This window comes from Planococcus citri, chromosome 1 (assembly GCF_950023065.1).
Source record: "Planococcus citri chromosome 1, ihPlaCitr1.1, whole genome shotgun sequence".
In the NCBI taxonomy this organism is placed as follows: domain Eukaryota; kingdom Metazoa; phylum Arthropoda; class Insecta; order Hemiptera; family Pseudococcidae; genus Planococcus; species Planococcus citri.
Window position 1 is genome coordinate 31,404,813 of NC_088677.1, and position 19,201 is coordinate 31,424,013.

General features: G+C 33.8%; 1 protein-coding gene across 1 annotated transcript in view; it reads right to left on the minus strand.

The window, feature by feature from the left end:
• Nucleotides 1–7,085: 7,085 nt before the first annotated feature.
• LOC135831353 (uncharacterized) overlaps nucleotides 7,086–19,201 on the minus strand; it is a 139,427-nt gene continuing 127,311 nt past the window's right edge. The window contains exon 6 of the mRNA XM_065343762.1: nucleotides 7,086–10,258. Coding sequence (XP_065199834.1) covers nucleotides 10,074–10,258 — 185 coding nt within the window. The 3' untranslated portion in view covers nucleotides 7,086–10,073. The remainder of the gene's footprint in view (nucleotides 10,259–19,201) is intronic.

Below are 19,201 nucleotides of genomic sequence, written 5' to 3' on the forward strand. Positions count from 1 at the left end.
AGCGAATCCGGTTCTGAATCCGATTCTTTAGCGGTTCTCGATTCCCTCCGATTCCGATTCCCAAATACTAATTTTTCTCAACTTCAGGACTGCACAAATGAATCTGAAATGAAATGAGTAATTTCCCCAACTTGGTATATGCTCATTTTGCATGTTCTATTCTTTTGTTTGTTGCTGTGAACAGGGAATCGCAGGGAATCGAGAAGGCACGATTCTCCATTAAATTGAATCCGATTCTTACGTTGCGCGATTCCTTCACTGTATAGAATCGATGATTCAAGATATTTTCACACAACAGCTAACCTTTAAAAAAATGTCATCAGTCCCGAGCTACAAAATGCAAATGCATCACTTAAAAGTCATTAAAAACAGTACATTTCACTGTTTTAACACGTGAAAAACATCTGCAAGGAATCGCAGGGAATCGAGGCGGTGCAATTCTCTATAAAAGGGAATCGGATTCCTGCATTTCCCGATTCTTTTGACTTGGGGAACCGCGATTCGAATCCGATTCGAATCGTGAGAATCGGATTCTTTCTCGATTCTTTCACGCGATTCGAATCGCGCCAACTCTGGTTTCTGATATAGTGACGTAATTTTCGGAGGAGGGGATCGGCAAGGGACGCATTCTTCAGAGTATTTTGCTGAGGTGAAGTCATTGATAAGGAGTTTAAACGCAGATTTTCGTAGTCAAGTTTTCCAATGTTGACAGTAGTATTTATCGGAGCTCTGGAGAGTGCATCAGCCAAAATTAGTTGTTTTCCAGGTTTATAAATTAACTCGAATCGGTAGGGCAATGTTTTGAGCACTAAACGTTGCAATCTCGGAGATAATTCATCGATAGGTTTTTTAAATATGGACAGCAAAGGTTTGTGGTCAGTTTCCACGATAAAATTAGCTCCATATACATAGTAATGAAATCGTTTAATTCCAGCCACTATAGCTAGTGCTTCTTTTTCTATTTGGCTATATCGTTGCTGTGTATCCGTAAGGCGAGCGGAGGCATAGGCAACTGGTTTTGAATCTTGTAGTAAAACAAACCCAAGTCCATATCTGCTGGCATCTACAGAAACGACTGATTGCTTTTTTGGGTCAAAGTAATTCAGTACTGGAGTAGTACAAATTAATTTCTTGATATCTTCGAACGTCTTTGTATGTTTATCAGTCCAAACAAATTCGTTTCTTTCTGATGTAAGATCACGCAATATTTTTGTTTTATCAGAGAGATTTGGTAAGAATTTAGCGAGGTAGGTAGTCATACCGATGAATGTTTTGAGTTGCTCCTTAGACATGGGCTGTGGGAATTCCGTAATGGCAGCAATTTTCTCTGGATTAGCACTAACTCCTTTATCACTAATTATGTGACCAAGGAACTTTAACTCTTTCTGACAAAAATGGAATTTTTGTTTTGATAAGGTCAGATTAAACTGCTTTGCTCGTTCTAGGAATGCGATGAGAGCTTCGTCATGTTCTTTTTTATTTCTGCCATAAATGATAAAATCGTCAATATATCCACGTACATTTTTCAAACCTTCAATAATCTTATCCATATCAGCCTGGTATACTTCGGCACTACTAACTAATCCATATGGTAAGACCAAGTATTGGAATCGGCCCCATGGTGTTCCTATTACTAGAATATCAGATGTTTCTTTGGAAACTGGCATTTGTGAGAATGCGAAGGAAGCATCAGCAACGGTGAAGTGAGTACAGTTGGCTAAATCGGCACTGATATCATCGAACGTGTTCAGCTTGTAGTGATGACGTTTCACGAACGGATTGAGAGAACGAGGATCCATTCCAATTTTTATTTTATCATTTTTTTTGATAATAATCATGGGATGCACCCATTCTGTTGGGCCATCAACTGGTTCTAAAACCTTTGTTGCAACGAGATGGTCTAATTCTGCCTTGACTTGATCACGAATCATTCTAGGTATATTTCTGATCGGATGGACGGTAGGAACGGCATCGTCTGATAACTGTATAGAATATTCGAAGGGCAATCTTGATTCGCTTTTAGAAAATACAGAATCGTATTTTTGAAAAATGATATCTTTTGTTAACGGCATCGTAGTATTTTGGGAGGTAGAATACGTACGTTTTATTAGTCCTAGTTCAACGCAGGCTGACGAACTTAGTAATGGTGTAGCTTTTGCTTGTAGTTCCTTGATAACGAATATACGTTCCTTTGTTGTACGATTTTTATATGATAATGTGGCTGTAAAATAGCCGATAGGAGTAACTTTTTCACTTTGATATGGTTCTAATCTTACTTTCGTTCGATGAAGACGAATGTTGCTCAGTTGGGAAAACGCTGATTCTCCTATAGTTGTAACATCAGCTGCAGAATCGAGTTTGAAAGATACTTTAACAGCATCATTTACCAGTATGTCTTCCGTAAAGGTTTTGTCACATTCGTCATGAGAAAGCTTTGACAATTTTAAAGCACGAACGTTAAAGTCTACTGATGAATCTGAATCGTTATCATTATCAGCCTCTGTTGTAACGTTTCGGACGTTCAATTGACGCTTTTTAGCATTACATACAGCAGCGAAATGATTTGGTTTCAGAGATGGCGCGATTCCGATTTTTTTAAGGAGTCGTGAGAATCGCATGAATCCGATTCCGGAATCGGATTCCATTTTCGATTCACCTGACAGATGAATCGAAAAATGTGAAATCTGACTCTTTTCAAGCAGGAATCGCAAATGTAATATGATTCGCGATTCCGGTAATTTGATTCTCGCGACTCCGATATTTCGATTCTCTCGACTCCGATATTACAATTCTCGCGACTCCTCATTAGTCATTACGATTCTCACGACTCCTCATCATTACGATTCTCTAGACTCTCACAATGAACGAAATCACCCAAATTCAATTGAAAAGCACAAATACAAAAAAGTGTAATTTTCATAAATATTCTTTTATCTAATTTTTGCCGGTTGGCGCTGAAAAGTGGTTGTGAAAGTGAATCTGAATGATGAATTTAGAATTTATCATTGTTTTACTAATAACATGGTGAGTTGAAAATTTTACATAAGGTGCACCGGGGGAAGTCAGAACGTTTTTTCACAATTTCAACTTTGATCAGCTGTTACTCTCGTACTAATGAACCAATATGGCTGAAATTTGGTATGTAGGTTCCCATAAGGGTTCTTAACCTATGGTGAAAATTTCAGCGCGATTGTCGCAGTAGCTTTCGCACAATCGAATAAAATGTAACTTGTTCTGACTTACCCCACTTTGGGGTAAGTCAGAAAATCTACAAATTAATTGGTATTATTAGGATTCGACCCTGATCGATGCGCAATATGTCGAATAACATGTTTTCGAGGTCGTAGAATCCAAATCTGGAGTTATTTTTTTTGTAGGAGTGGGGGGTGAGGCATGGGGAGGGGGCAATTCTAAATTTTTCGTACATTATTGTGTAATATGTCGATTGATATGTTTTCAAGGTCGTAGAATCTGAATCTGCAGTTATTTTTTTTGTAGGAGTAGGGAGTGAGGCGTGGGGAGAGGGAAAATTTTGAATTTTTCCTACATTATTGTGTAATATGTCGAATAATATGTTTTCGAAATCGTAGAATCCGAATTTGGAGTAATTTTTTTTGTAGGAGTGGGGGGTGAGGCGTGGGGAAAGGGAAAATTTCAAATTTCTCCTACATTATCGTGTTATATGTCGAATAATATATTTTCTAGGTCGTAGAACTCGAATCTGGAGATATTTTTTTTTTGTAGGGGTGGGAGGTGAGTCAAGGGGAGAGAGAGTAAATTACAAATTTTGCCTATATTAATGTGTAATATGTCGATTGATATGTTTTTGAGGTCGTACAATTCGAATCTGGGGTTATTTTTTCGCAGGGGTATGAGGCGAGGCAAGAGGAGAGGAGAAATTTCAAATTTTGCCTATAATATTGTGTAACATGTTGGTTGATATGTGTTCAAGGTCGCAGAATTCGAATCTTGAGCTAGTTTTTAGGGTCGAGTGCTATTCAAGTATCACCGTTTGGGGAGAGGGCCCCACCCATGCGAACCTACGACTCACCTTCCACCTTCACCATAAAAAATGACTCTGGATTCGAATTCTACGACCTCGAAAATATATTATTCGATATATAACACGATAAGGATAATGTAGGAGAAATTTGAAATTTTCCCTTTCCCCACGCCTCACCCTCCACTCCTACAAAAAAAATTACTCCAAATTCGGATTCTACGATTTCGAAAACATATTATTCGACATATTACACAATAATGTACGAAAAATTTAGAATTGCCCCCTCCCCACGCCTCACCCCCCACTCCTACAAAAAAATAACACCGGCGAGCCTTTATATTTATTTACTAATGTTTGTTAGAATGTTCATTTCATCTTCAATGCTTCATTTTTATGAAATTTAAGGAGTTGTGATGGGAATCTGGCTGGAGTCGTGAGAGGAATCTGGTTGGAGTTGTGAGAGGATCCTAAGATGAGTCGTGAGTGGAATCTGAATCGGAGTCGCGAAAGGAATCGGAATCGAAAATTACGATTCGGATTCGGATTCCTATATCTGGCGAATCTGATAAGCGGAATCGGGACTCAAAATTTTGTGGAATCACACCATTTGGAATCCGATTCTCAAGCTCCTGGAATCGCGCCAACTCTGTTTGGTTTATTACAAAACGTGCAATTTTTTCCATACGCCGGACATTTACCATATATGTGAGATTTACCACAACGATAACAATCTATTTTAGAGGGAGGTTGTTTGTTTACATTTGCTGGTGCTGTTGGTGGTTGTTGTTTGTTTACGTAGTTCTTGAATGGTTTACGCACGGCATTCACATTTGAAAATTCTCCGGTATCAGTGGAGGTCTCGCCAGTAATTTCTTTTGTTTCGTTGATGCTAGTTTCATAGGCTCGCAGGAATTTTACCGTTTTATCTAGAGTGAGGTCTTCTCTTGCAAGCAGTTTCTGCATAGCGTTTTTATCCTTGATACCGAGAATGAGCATATCTCTTATCAGAGAGTCACCTTCTTTGAAGTCACAATACGATGCAAGAGTTTTTAGAGCTGTTACAAACTTGTCAATAGGTTCATCTGGAGACTGTTTTCGGGTGAAGAACTTATAACGCCAGTATAGGGTAAAGTACCAGTTAAGGCTCAACGTACCAGTTGAGAATCACTACTCTGTGTGGAGCGCTATTGATTAAAAGTTAAATTTTTTGCCATATTCTAATACCCAAGTCCTCCAACCACACATTACAACTCATTACATCGCGTTTTGTTCAATAACACAGCCAATAAAAAATATCAAAGTTGATGTTGAAGAAAAAGCGTGATTTTTTGATACTTCAAAAAGGTGATGTTAGTTTTTTCGAAAAATTTAGCAATTAATCCTTGAAATTTATCGAACAAATACATTATATGCGAAGTAGAAGGCTAGTAAAACATCATTCATGCTCATTTGCGAACTTTCAGCAGCTTTTGTTGATTTGCGATCTCACACAAAAACGTTGATTTCAACATTTTTCGGAGGCAAATTTCGCTAGTAATTTTAAATAAGAAATTGCTTGTATGTGCTTAAAGTGTAGCTTAGATGTGCTAGGAACGAAATTCATTCGAAAATCGATCAATTTCAGAAGTTTTTGTGTGAGCCGCATATGGTACGAAATTTGCCGAGCCGCAAGCGGACAGAAAGTTGGGTGATTCGCAAGTGGTACTAAATATTTTTGATTTTTTTCAGAATGTAGCATCAAAATTTTATACTCAATAGGACTTGGAGTTTGCTATTTGGCGGGAAATGATAAAAAACTAAACACAAACCAAAGCAAACCAAAAAAAAATTGAAAATTTTTAAATGTCCACTAGCGGCTCGGCCAAGAAAATCCATATCTGTCCGCTTGCGGCTCACTGATTTTGTGAGCCACAACTGGTACTTTTTCAAACACGTTTTTCTATGTGAAGTTGAACGTTTCGAAATTTTTCCAGCTGTCTTGTTGTATGGAAAGGTGTAGGTAAGCTGTGAAATATTTCAATTTTACAAAATATTGAAGAGCCGCAACCGGGCCCCCGGGCCCGGTTGCGGCTTTTTGGACCATTTTTCAAAAAATCGTGGCGCTTAGGCAAAAATTTTTAAAAATTTTTCAACGCTGAAAATGTGTAGTAGAAGGATGGAATTTTCATTTGCATTTAAAAAAAAAAGTATTTTTTGTCATTTTCATGGTGTAATGAACGGTTGAAAAAAGTGAGCCATAACTGGTACTTTACCCTACAGTACTCGTTGTGGGCTCGAAATATTCATCGAATTTCTTCAAAACATCGTCGTATTTCGGAGATGTAGTTGTAGTCGTGGCATTTTCTGTTGTAGTAGTAAAGGTGAAGGAATTGTAGACATCAATGTACTGTTTGCCCAGAGCTGTAACTAGCGTTGCAACTTTCACTTTATCAGATTTGGCATCCTTTTCCGTAGCAATTAAGAAAAGATCGAATTGTTGTTTCCACGAACGCCATGTGGAGGGATCGGATAATGGTTCTGGAGGTTTAAACGAGGATGTAAATTCAGCCATGTTAATTGTTGTGATGAAGTAGATCACAAGTAGATTAAAAATGTTCAAAAATTCAAGTTATCACTTCTGACACCATGTTACGTGTTTATAATAACATATAAGAATTCATTAAGAGTATATTCGAATAAAGTCATCTTGACATCATGAGCTATAAGATAAACTAAACTAATTGACGGTGTCGCCATCTATCATATCGTAGCATATGTAACAGTAGGTAAAGTTACCTTATGTGTTCTTTGATTATAATAATTAAGATATCTCTCTTTTTAATTCGTCATATTTCTGCACAGTTCGGCTGATGATTGACTTCAATTAAGAATATCAAAACATCTAAGTACCTAATTGAAAAGTCTCCCATGAAGGTATATTTTTTTGAAAAAAAATTTCTTTATGAAACTTCATTACCATATCATATCATCTGAAAGTATTTGAATATCATGCAACGAACATGCATTCATCATTCGAGCCATCCCTCAACGTATACCTAATTTTAAATTTCAAATGCAACACTCAAAAATGAAATAAATCAAATAAAAATGTTAAATTATATTTTCATTTTTTTCATATCGAACATCAAACGAGTTACTTCTTAAACATAAAAAAATTAACGTAATTTCGCAACATACGTTCCATTCGTCTAGATTCCAAAATTATAATTTGTTTATACCTATACGTAGGTTAGGTACGTCGTAAGTCGTAAGTACACGAAACAAAATGTTACATAATTATTTGAGTACACAAAGTTATTCATCGCATTAGTACGAGTATTATTAGGTAAGCTTGCAAACTACACATAACTATAACGTACAGTAGACATAACGCAAAGGATGATCAGAGAAAAAAAAAATGATGTAGGCGACAGAAGAATATTAAAAATTATTACCATTCAGTCGTCAGACAAAATGTTAAGACTTTTATTACGCAATAAAAATGTACATATGTAACATTTATTATTCAAACAAATATTTGAAAAGAATGCTTTTCCAAAGATGAAATTCCAACAAAGTATCAGTTCAACTATTTTAATGATTTGTAATTTACCAGATTATAGAAAATTTTTACTTTATGGTCAACTAAAAAGAAAGTTTATTTATTTTTTTACTTGATAAATTGGCATATCGGAAAAATTCACGGTTTATGAAGTTATTTTATTTTAATATGATGATGTTGTTTGTAAATACGAGTAAGTGTTTTTCCTTTTTTTTTTCAGATTGGTCTGCTCTAAAAGTTTTTATGATGATGACTAAAAAAAATTAAATGATGAAGGGAAGACATAATATCTATGCTAGAATAATAACCAATGCACGCTGTAGAATGAAGAATAGAAAAACTTTCAGATTTTTAAAATGGAAATATTATTTACAAATAGTACAATACTTACTGAGAAATTTTACCCTAAAATTTGTGACATTGAAGAATAAATTCTAAATAGTAAGGTTGTGATTGTTTTCATTTATTTTATTTTTTGTTACGCTGCCAATCAATAACATTATGTTGAATGTATTGCATAGCATGCATCCTATTAAATACCTCTAATTTGAAAAGGAGGCGTGTAGTACCCATGCAAAGTATCTGGACAGTACTCTTTCAAATTTTCAATTTAAATGATATTTAGACGTCTTAAAATTACGAGCAATTAAAAAAAATTTTATAATAAAGAAAGTGTCATCAATTAAACTCCATAGGTATAAAATTTTGATTAATTTTTTTAAAAATAGAAAAATTATTTCTGTTGAGTTACAATGACCGAACCATGAATTTTTTGCAATTTTTTAAAACAAAAGAAATCACTTTGAAAAAAGGAGAAAATGTGAAAAATTGTGCCAAATATATTTTTTTGGCTTAAAATATTGATGTCGAATCAATAACAAAAATTTCACCTGGGATTTTGAAAATTTTATACTTACCATTAGGTATTGAAATTTAACAAATTGGAAAATCCAAGAAAAGTATCCCAATTTGCAGAAAAATTTTTGTACCCGAACAAAAAAAAATCGAAAGAATATTAAATAAATATGTACTGACACACTAACACAATAATGCATAAATTAATGCATTAAATTTTGTATTTTGATTTCGAAAAATTGATATTTTAAAAACTCAAATTTGGTATCTAGGTAATTTCCACAAAAAAAAATCAAAATTTCATGAAATTGGTTTAGAAAGCTTAAATTTAGTTTAGAAAAGTTGCTAAAAGCCTCAGAACGACGTGAAAATTCCAATGATTGTTTCAAGAGAATAAAATTGGATAGCTACTGATAAAATTTCAGCGTATTATCTTACGATCAGTTCGATTAAATTTTTTGATTTTTTCAGCAAGACCAAATTTAAATTTGCAAAAATTTCCCAAAATTAAAAAAATGGTATTTTTTTATCTATAGCAGGATCAGAAAAGATTTTCAACGATCTGCCCTATTTATGGGCCATTTGTCAATATCCATTTTATAAAAAAAAAAAATAAAAAAAATAAAGGTGAATGAATAAATGTCTATCTTAGTAACTGAAGGAATACTTTATCGTCCTTTTAAAAAATGAATCAAAATGAATTTATTTAATATTACCTAGGGAAATGTGCGAAAGATCTAAAACCAAAAAAATGTTCATTTGAATAAGTTTTTTTTTGCAGAGATTCTTCAATAATTTAACAATATTCAATCAATCATAGGTAATTATAATCATTTCAATTTGGTAAATGGCTCAAAAATTTATGACATTTATTTACAGTACTTATTTTTAGACATAGTTGGTATGTCATCCACTTTTATTCAAATTTTAGCTGTGGCAGATCCTTGACCAAACACTCACATTAGTTAGGTACTACATTGATACACGAGTAATCGCTTGTAAGTCTATAGAATGAATCGATAATACATAAATGAAAAACATTGTGGTGAAAGCTAAAATAAGTACATACATAAACGTAGGTAGGTAACTAATCCATTAAAATTTAAAAAAGTAAATAAATAAAAAGACGTGAACATTTAAATAAATCGTTTATACATAGGTACGCTCAAGTGTAGGTATTCATATTTTCATCAGATTAGAAATCATTAGTAAATAGATAGGTACTTAATAAAACGCTTATTTTACATGAAAGTCATTTATACCCTGACATAGGGTTATTTTCGATGAAAAGATTGATTCTTTTTTTTTTTGATTCTTTTTTTTTCTGTCAGTAACACAAGTGGTGGACTCTACCAAATAAATCTTTCCAAAGATTTGTTTGAACAAATTAATTGATATTAAAAACATATTACAGAGTATATAAATAAATGAACGAACATATACGAATTTATCACATAAAAAATGAAAAAAAAAGAGTTTTAATTGTCGATTAAAATGAAATCACAAAGGAGGCCCCGGCAAAGGGCAATCGTTTTGTCAGCTGCCATCAGTACTTGGTTCGTCATCTTTGTTATTGGTCAACGTACTCCATAATGGTGATCTTGGTGGTGGCTTTTTCTTCTTATCTGTCTGAACACCAACATCCACCCTCTTCCCGGGCGGTAGCACTGATTGCTAACTATGTGATGACTGCGAAAAGGCTTCCATTGATGATAGAGTGTTCTCGATGTCCGGTTCGCTGCTTCTTTCCTCGATCACTGTGTCCAATTCTAGCGATTGGAAGTTTCTGCTCATGGCTCGGTCGTTTCGTGTAGAGGTGTTTTTCGTCTTTTGTTGTTGCGCTCCGGCGAGATAAACTCCTGAAATGAGAAAAATTATTGAAATTATTTTCAGGATCGGAAAAATTGCTTCGTTTTATTCATCGATGTAATTAATATAAATATAATTATTTTTCTAGTTTTGATCTTTTTTTTTTTTTTTTTTTCAATGATGGTCGTTTTTATTTTGATACAATATTTGAAAAAAAAAACCAGCAGGATTCTACCCTGTGGGCACGTTTGGCACTCAGGACGCAATGCCAGCGTAAAAGTGCCAAAATGTGACACTAAAGTGTCAGATTTTGGCACTGAGTGTCATATTTTGACACTGGCACTGTTACTCAGTGTCATATCATGACACGAGAGTGTCATATTGTGACACTGGAGTGTCAGGTACGGGCACTGAGTGTCATATTCTGACACTGGCACTGGCACTCAGAGTCATATCGTGAAACTGGAGTGTCAGGCGACGGCACTCGAGTGTAAAATGTTGGCACTGGAATTTACCTTTCAAGTTCTTACACTCGTAAATCGGTACCATTGTTATTATTGTTGTACCTACAATTTTTACTAAGTTTCTAATTAAAAAAACAAAACAAAGAACAATTTTTTTTTGGTTTTATAAAACTTTGCTTAAACACCAAAAATTAAAAAAATCGCAAAATTTTCAATTTTTTTAAAATTGAATTTTGATTTAAAATTAAGTTTAAAAAATTTATGCATGAAAAGTTTGAAATTGAGTTTGTTGATAGGTACATTTTTTTTTTGGTCTGCGTTTGAGTGGTTTAATTATTACCTTACAATGAATGAGACTAGTGAGTGGTTTTAAATTGAAAATTTCACATTTTTGAATTGATTTATGAATACTTCAGGATCCAATCTCTCAATTTAATGATAGATCCACTTTTAGAAATTCAATCATGACTGGAAAATTAACTTTGAAAATTATTACTTAGCCAAGCCATTGCTAAGTATCGTCTATAAATATGGCCCTTAGTGTTCCATAGGGCGATTGGAAATTTTGGGTAAATTCGTATTTTGAAAATTTTTTCTTCGCCAATATTTCGCATTAATTAAGGTAGGTAATAGGTATGTCAATACAACATTGAAAGGCATTATTCCTGAAACTGGGGAAATATTTTGAAATGCATAGTGACGCCAATTTTTTAGCCATAGCTATTGCCAATTTCAAAAAATATAAAAAAATTGATAGGAAATCAGCTGTTTTTTTCGAAATGTTTTTCGAAGTTGGCGATATTATAAGTACCTAGCGATATTTTTTTGCAAATTTTTAATCGCTCAGAAGAAATAAATGGCCTAGATCGACTCAGAATCTCAAATACTATCTTTTGAAACCGGACTATTTTTCCTAAAACAGGTTGGGTTAGGGGCCAGAGTGGAAAACATAAGATTTTTTTGAAAATTCTCCCTCTTTGAGTACCAATATCCGTCTTCAGAGGCACCTCCAAAACTAAAAGTTTTTCTAAGCAAATTTCAACTTAAAATGGAGGTCTCCGCTGAATTTTCTCAAAATCTTACAAATTTTTTTTTTCGTGATCAACATAATATCATACTTAAAGAAATAAAAGTTTTAAAATTTCTTCATTGCATACTTAATAATTACTTTCTTTTCAAAAAATAAAAAAAAATTTACAAAAAATTTGGAATTCTTGTGCTTACTTGCTCGTTATTTTAAAAAATCTTTTTTGTTCTTCTTGAAAAAATCTCTGATTTTTGAAAAAAAACATAATATTTAAAAAAAAAGTTTTTAGGAGCAGCTTTTCATCATATTATTATATTGATTTTTTTTTTTGAATATGAGAAAAATTTGCTTTGAAACCTTATTGCAACTTTTTTCACAAAAAATTATCAGTAATTTTTTGTTGAACATGCGCTTTTTCAACAAATGAAACTTCGTTTTTTTTTTAATATTTAAAAATTTTGAGCTTTATACTTTTTGAAAATTTTGATTGAAAAAAAAAATTTTAATTGGAACTTTTCTAGTATTTTTTAGAAAAAAAAGAATAAAAATCAAAACTAAATCAGCAGATAAGAATTTCTGTAATCGGATATTAATTTTAGAATTAATACCTACCTAGTAATTTTCAAAAAAAATTAATTTGTGTAAAATTTGAGTGATGCATGCTCAAAATCAATGAGCAACTCACATTCTTTTTGCAATAACCAACTAACAGTCACTTTATCGCGATTATATATGTCTTACGCGGTGGCGTAATTGGTTAAGCAGCGGACTGTCACGCGAGGAACCCAGGTTCGAGCCCAGCTGGTGCCGGAAAAATTTCGAGTAAGTGATGCAATGGTGAAAACGAAATTTCTCTCGTAGCCCTCTACCAAGACAACACTGTACAGAGAATGATTGAAAACGACAAAACATGATGAAAATTAGTAAATTACATAGCTCTCTCAAAATTTTTCCGCACCGGCACTGGCACTGGCACTCTGGCACTGTGGCACTGGCATTGGTAAATTGACAATGCGTCTCAGTCTCACTTTGACGCATTGTATCAGTTCTCGGTGCCAGTGGCACTGACACTGGCACTGGAAATTGGCATTGCGTCTCAGTCTCACTTTGACGCAATGTCAAATACTGGCACTAAAGTGCCAAACGTGCCCACAGGGTAGATTTGCTAGGTAATAGGTACAGCAAACTAAATCGCGTACGTATTAATTGGTTTGCCGATCCCAGAAATTGAAGGAACAACGTTACACCTACACAAACATATCAATAACTGACATACTGACAATTATTGTGGTATTTGAGTTGTTGTTATCAGGCAAATTATTTCACACCTCGAATGAAATACCTATCTCACTGGTATGTACGTTCCTTAATTAAATTCAAAAGAGATCAAATATTGCAGCAAGATCAGCCAACGTTAAGGTTCTAATATACAAGATATCATAGAGGAAGGAACTTTAATAATATCTATTCTATCAGAACCGCATGCTTATTACAATTATTGGCAATAATTAAGTATGGTAGAACGGTATGATAGGTACTTAAGTATAAGAAAAGCACAGATTAAATAGTGTCATCGTCAGCTTTTATCTCATATGAACCAAGCTATAAAAGTTGAGAAAGCAAAAACAACTTATACGGTAATTACCTACTGTTGAAAAGTATAAAAGTACCTAACAAACTAAGCTTGTACTTCCATGCACTTACAATAGTTTTAATCGAGAAATATCGCATGAAGCTTGACATTTTTATGTATTAGATGGTCTTTACTTATAGTCTGTTACACTACTAGTTGCTGCACTAGTAGAAATGCTCAGCTTTCAAAGATGAAAACAATAAGATACATGTGTACAAGTAAGTAGGTAATCATATTGTGCCCTATAAAGCTTCTATGTAGTAGATGTATTATTAGCAGTGTTTCTCTAAATTCACACATACAAAAAAAAAACGATCGATTGATTTCACAACCTAAATACATACCTACTTAATTTCAATAAAAGGTCGATTTTTCGAATTTTTCATTAGATTGAACAATTTAAATTATTAGCTTGCATTTGAAAATTTTACTGATACCTAATCAAAAATATTTATCAACCTCAGGAGAAAATAATTCAACCTGATCTGATTTGATGATTCAGAACAGACCAGATCAGATCTAATCAAACAGGTCTTTAATACACTAATCATATCTGATCACTTTTTTCCTAGGTAGATATGATTTAATCACATCCAGAAGAGAAAGATCGGATCTGATCGGATCTTAAAGAGATTTAATCCAATCAAAACTGCGATCTGATCAAATCAGATCAGATTCGAACATTCCAGGGATCCATTTCGAAGACGACTAGATCTAATCACATCTGATTAGATCAAAGATATATCTGCTGAGACCAGTGGCGTAGCCAGGATTTTCCCAAGGAGGGGGCAAAACCAGATTTTTAGGCATGAAAAATCGAAATGTGGGGTAATTTTCTGGAAACCTATCGTGATGTGTGGTAATTTCATGAAAATGCAGGCAAAATTACTGCTCGAGCGAAGCGAGAGCGATAATTTTTAGGAAAAATGGGTCCAAACAACAAAAAAACGTCCATTTTTGCATGTTTTCTTTCAAATTTTCGCTCGAAAGGGGGGCCATGGCCCCCTTCGCCCCCCTTGGCTACGCCACTGGCTGAGACCTGAAACTGATCAGAATCAGATTCAATATAAGAGACCTAATTGCAACTGATCTGATGTGATCCTGATCTGATCAAATTCACATTAGATCTGCTCAGACCTGATCACATCCGATTTTTTCCTTTGAGAAGTCTGATCAGATTCAGTCTGATCAAATCAGGGTTTTCGCGTTGGATCTGATCAGATCTGTGCAGATCTTATCTGATTAAAACTTTGATCAGGTTAAATCTGGTCTGATGAAATTGGATCTAGAAAATGTCAGGACCTAACTGGTTTGATTAAGGACCCAATCAGGTTTTATCATTGGATCATGAATAGATCTAATGAGATCAAAACCTTGATTTAATTAGATCTGATCAAATTGAATCAAATCCAGGGAATGACCGAACCTGATCTGATCTGAGCAGATAATCAAAACTTTTATCTGATAAGATCTGATTAGAGCAGGTTAAAAGAAATTGTATCAGAGAATTTCTGAGTCTGATACCATCAGTTAAATAATTTTTCATTCGACTGTTAAGTGCACGTCAAATCAGATAATATGGTCGTTCCTTATCTGATCGGATTATTCCTTTGTTCTCTGTGCTGGGAATGAATGTAAGAAATGAAATTGTTCCATGCTCAAAGTTTTTCTACGAGTAGGCATGTTTCTAAAAGTTCGTGTCCGTTCTTTCTCCATTTTCGTTTGAAAAATTTTCAAGGGTTTGTTACAATTAATTAATCTATGGCTGAGATCAATAGTAAATGACTTCAATAAGTTTGCCATAATTTTCATCTCTGGTATCATCTATCGAAATGTATTTCAACCATACATTACACAAATTTTCCATGTTTTACAGCCAAGTAGGAGGGGAAGGGGAGTTGACCTCACGCCTTCTACATAGTCTGGCTTCGGCATCATAAAGAAATACCCAATTTCTCTGTTCGAAAATTTTAAAAAATTTATTCCAAATCTTGGCAATGTTTCACCATAATTCATCGATGTTCTTATATAGTCAGATGGGCAAAATTTTAAAAAATTATGTTTTTTTATTGCGCATAAGCCTGCTTGGCTCGTTGGCGAAATATTTCTAAAAATTTCAAATAAATCACACGTAACATTTTTTTCTTCGTAATAGGTGCTGAAAAATTACTCTTCTTATTAGGATGGATATTTTTCGATATAGATTATTTTATCTTACGCTATATAATTTGTAAATGAAGCTAAATAAGTACCCACTATACGTTTATTTGCCAACTTAATAAGACAGGTAGTAAAAAGGTCGCAAATTCTGACATCAATTTATCTTTAGTGCTGGCAATTTTGAAGTAGATAATTTAAAATTTTTCTGAAAAAGGGTTTCTTTACACGAACGAGAGAAAGAGAAGAACTGACATGGAACTAAAATTCAAGACGGGTAAGACGCAAACGTACAATTTGTACTTTAAATATAAATTATTTAAAACGTTAGGTAGGTAACTAAGGTACCTATATGAAACATTTCAAGGAATGCTTTTAAAATTCAGTTCACGTAGAAATTGTGGATTCGCAATTCAACGTGAAACTTTCGTTAAGGATGACTACGGTAATAGTTTTAAGTGGCAAATTAACCTTTACCTATAATTGTTCGGAATTAGGAATTCTATTCGCGTTTATGGTATCATATTGGCGATAAATTTAGATACACTACGGTTTCACATATTCGAATTGAAAATATATTCTAACTAGATACCTACCTATAGGAACTTTGGAGGGGGAAAATTTAGGATAAGATCGCAAAATCTTTTCAATTTACTCGTAGGCTCGCATTGTAAAAGGACAGTGCAAGGAAAAAAAATTTACCAGCGTAATGGTCTGATGGATGAAAGGCATTGCATGTGCGAACTCCAGAGGCTAGGAGAGACTCGTGCAATAAGGCAATGTGTTTATAAAGCTGCCTAATATGAGGTGTACTAAGGCGCAGACAGATATATCAGAATTTACGTGCTGTCTGTATTCGCTTATTTTTTTCAATCTTCTAAACAAGTACGAATTATGAAGGTGCTCGAAGGGAACCCGAACATTTAAAAAGCTCATATTGAATCCGACCGTGTTGACAAGCCAGCTAGTTGATGGAAACTAAACATAATTTATTATTATCACGAATCCGCATACGTTGGTAATTTTTACAGTTTACACGTGAGCTAAATTTGAAAACTTTCTCACGAGCTTGTTTCTTCATCGCAATGTATAGGTAGGTACCTATCTAGTTAAGAAGTAAATTTTTACGCCCTCATGTACAAGTCATCATTAAGCTAGCTCTACCTACGTGACATCAAAAGAATAAAAATAGTTATACTGATTCGAACGATTAGGTACCTCGAAGAGAGAGAGAGAAAAAGTCTCGAATAAATTACGCCGGTTAATTGTTCGTTAAACAATGCATTAAAACGTAAGAAAAGAAAAATACTAAAAAAGTTAAGCCTTTCGCGTTTGAAGTAATCAGAACGGAAATATTTATTTCTTTCGCGCAGTTTTCCATTCCATTTTCTACCTTTTTTTTCTCTTTTTTCCTTTTTAATTTCACCTTTTTATTGTTATACTCGCGAAATAATTCCAAGCTGCGATTAATCTAAGAAAAGTTTTTCTTATTCTAGTTGCAAGTTGGTATACGTACGCTATCGCTGTCAAAGTTCAATTGTTAAAAAACAATGTAAAACTTTAAAACTGCTCGTCTCATTAATCACCCGAGTCGAATAAAAAACCATAATTAATTTTAAAAGAGGAGGAATTCCCGAGTAAAAATGTTTTATTGACAAAACGCGACGAAATATTTTTATAGTAGAATGTCGAAGTCTAAAACCGAGCGACGAAGTATGAAGTAAGTACACTTTTGAAAAATCGCGTATCTCGAAACGAGAAGAAGAGAAATGCAGAAAACCACTAGCCGAAAAATATCTAATTTACTTTCTGCGGTAATTTCCTTCCAACCATCAAATTGTTAAGAAAGTTTTTTTTTACTCGAGAATGAATGCAAATTAATCATTTAGTTTAAACTTGTCATTACATGCGTATTTTCGATTCTTTAGAATACTATTTTGGTTAGGTACTTTTGCTTTGAAAGAAGAAATGTGCATGAGTTATTTCTTCTTTTAAATTCCGCTAATTCGTATTTTTCTGCCAATGTTTCATTTTTACTCATTTATTACGTGAGTAAGTATAATGTTTTAAAATATTTCAACAAATATATCGTTTTGTCAGCGAGAAAATTTGTTTTGAAAATCATCGTTCGGCAGTCTTCGGTTATCTTTTTAAGCAATTTACAAAGAAAGCAACATTATGGCGGCAATAATTTCAAGCTATTTTGAAATGACTTTTATTTATGAAGACACGAAAATTCAATTTTTAAGGGATTCGTTCGCATGATTGGGTAGGTGTTTTTATCTGTGTTCTTCTTTGGTCTTTATGAGAACTTTAACAAAAGTGAAATATGTGCCATGGATATTTTGATAGAATTATAGTAATTTTTTTGATTGATTAGGATCTTCAAAATGTTTGATAGCCTTGGAAATTTTCAAAAATTGACCTAAGAAGTATTTATTTCTATATTAATTTGTATTGGATTTGGCTGATGTATCTACTAAAATTCCGCCAACTAAGATTTCAGTACACCGACTAAAATTTTTCCAATTTTTGGCAAAGTTTTGAAAATTGAACATATTTATTCATAATGGCAATATTTAGCAGAAATATAACTAAATGTTGTTTTTGCTTTTTTTTTATTTTTTATTTTTAAATGCAGTAAGTATTTTTTTAAGTAAAATGAGCGAAGATTTGATCTCAAACTCATGCCAAATTTCATCATATGTAGTCAAATCATTTTTGATTTATTTATTAATACCAGAACTGACCAACTGAAATTCCAAAATGTTTTGGACACATTATTTTACGTATTTCGGGGGGGAAAAAAATCAAAAATTTTATCTTTTGCTTTTATCTTTTCCACATACGCACTCTTTAGGCGAGTTATCATAAAATTAATCACGTGATGAGAGACGACTCTTCATACATCTGTAGCATTCTGAACTGAATTTTGAATTTTTCACAAAGCTTTTTTGCGAAAATATTACTCCTGGCGCAGAACTTCCCGGAGGAAAACCTTCAATGTAATGTCAAAGCTCAGTGATAAACCATGGCAAAGCTTAGGCACCTGGCTTCATGTTGATAATAGATGATTCAGAAAGATATAATCGCACCACCAATTTTTTTACCAGTTTTTTTTTTGGTGAAAATGTTACTCCTTGCGCAGAAACTCCCAGGAAAAAACAACTATTCATTGTGATGTTAAAGGTTAATGATGAACAGATGGTTCACTCAACTGGATTTCTCATAAAGTTTCCTTGTGAAAATATCACTCCTGGCGCGAAGAACTTCTCTGGGAAAAACCTTCAGTGTGATGTCAAAGTCTACAATTAGTGATAAATCATGGCAAAGTTTAGACTCCTTGCATCATGTTGAGAATACATGACTCACTCCCGGACTTGGAAAGTTATAATCACCCCATAAATTTTTTAAATCAATTTTCTGGTGAAAATATTACTCCTGGCGCAGAACCCCCCCCCGGGGGGAAACTATTCCACGTGATATTATAAAAGTTAATGATGAACAGTGGTCACGTTTTGGCACTCCTGAAAATCCAGAAACCTCACTTCTAGATGAGAACGGATAATTCTGATAGTTGTCGATGCTCAACTTGATTGTTGATCATGTTTTTACTAAAAATGACACTCCTGGCACAGAACCCCCAACCGATTAAATTCAAGCACTGGAAAAGTTATCAAAAGAGGACTATCAGTCTTCTGAGAATGTTTAT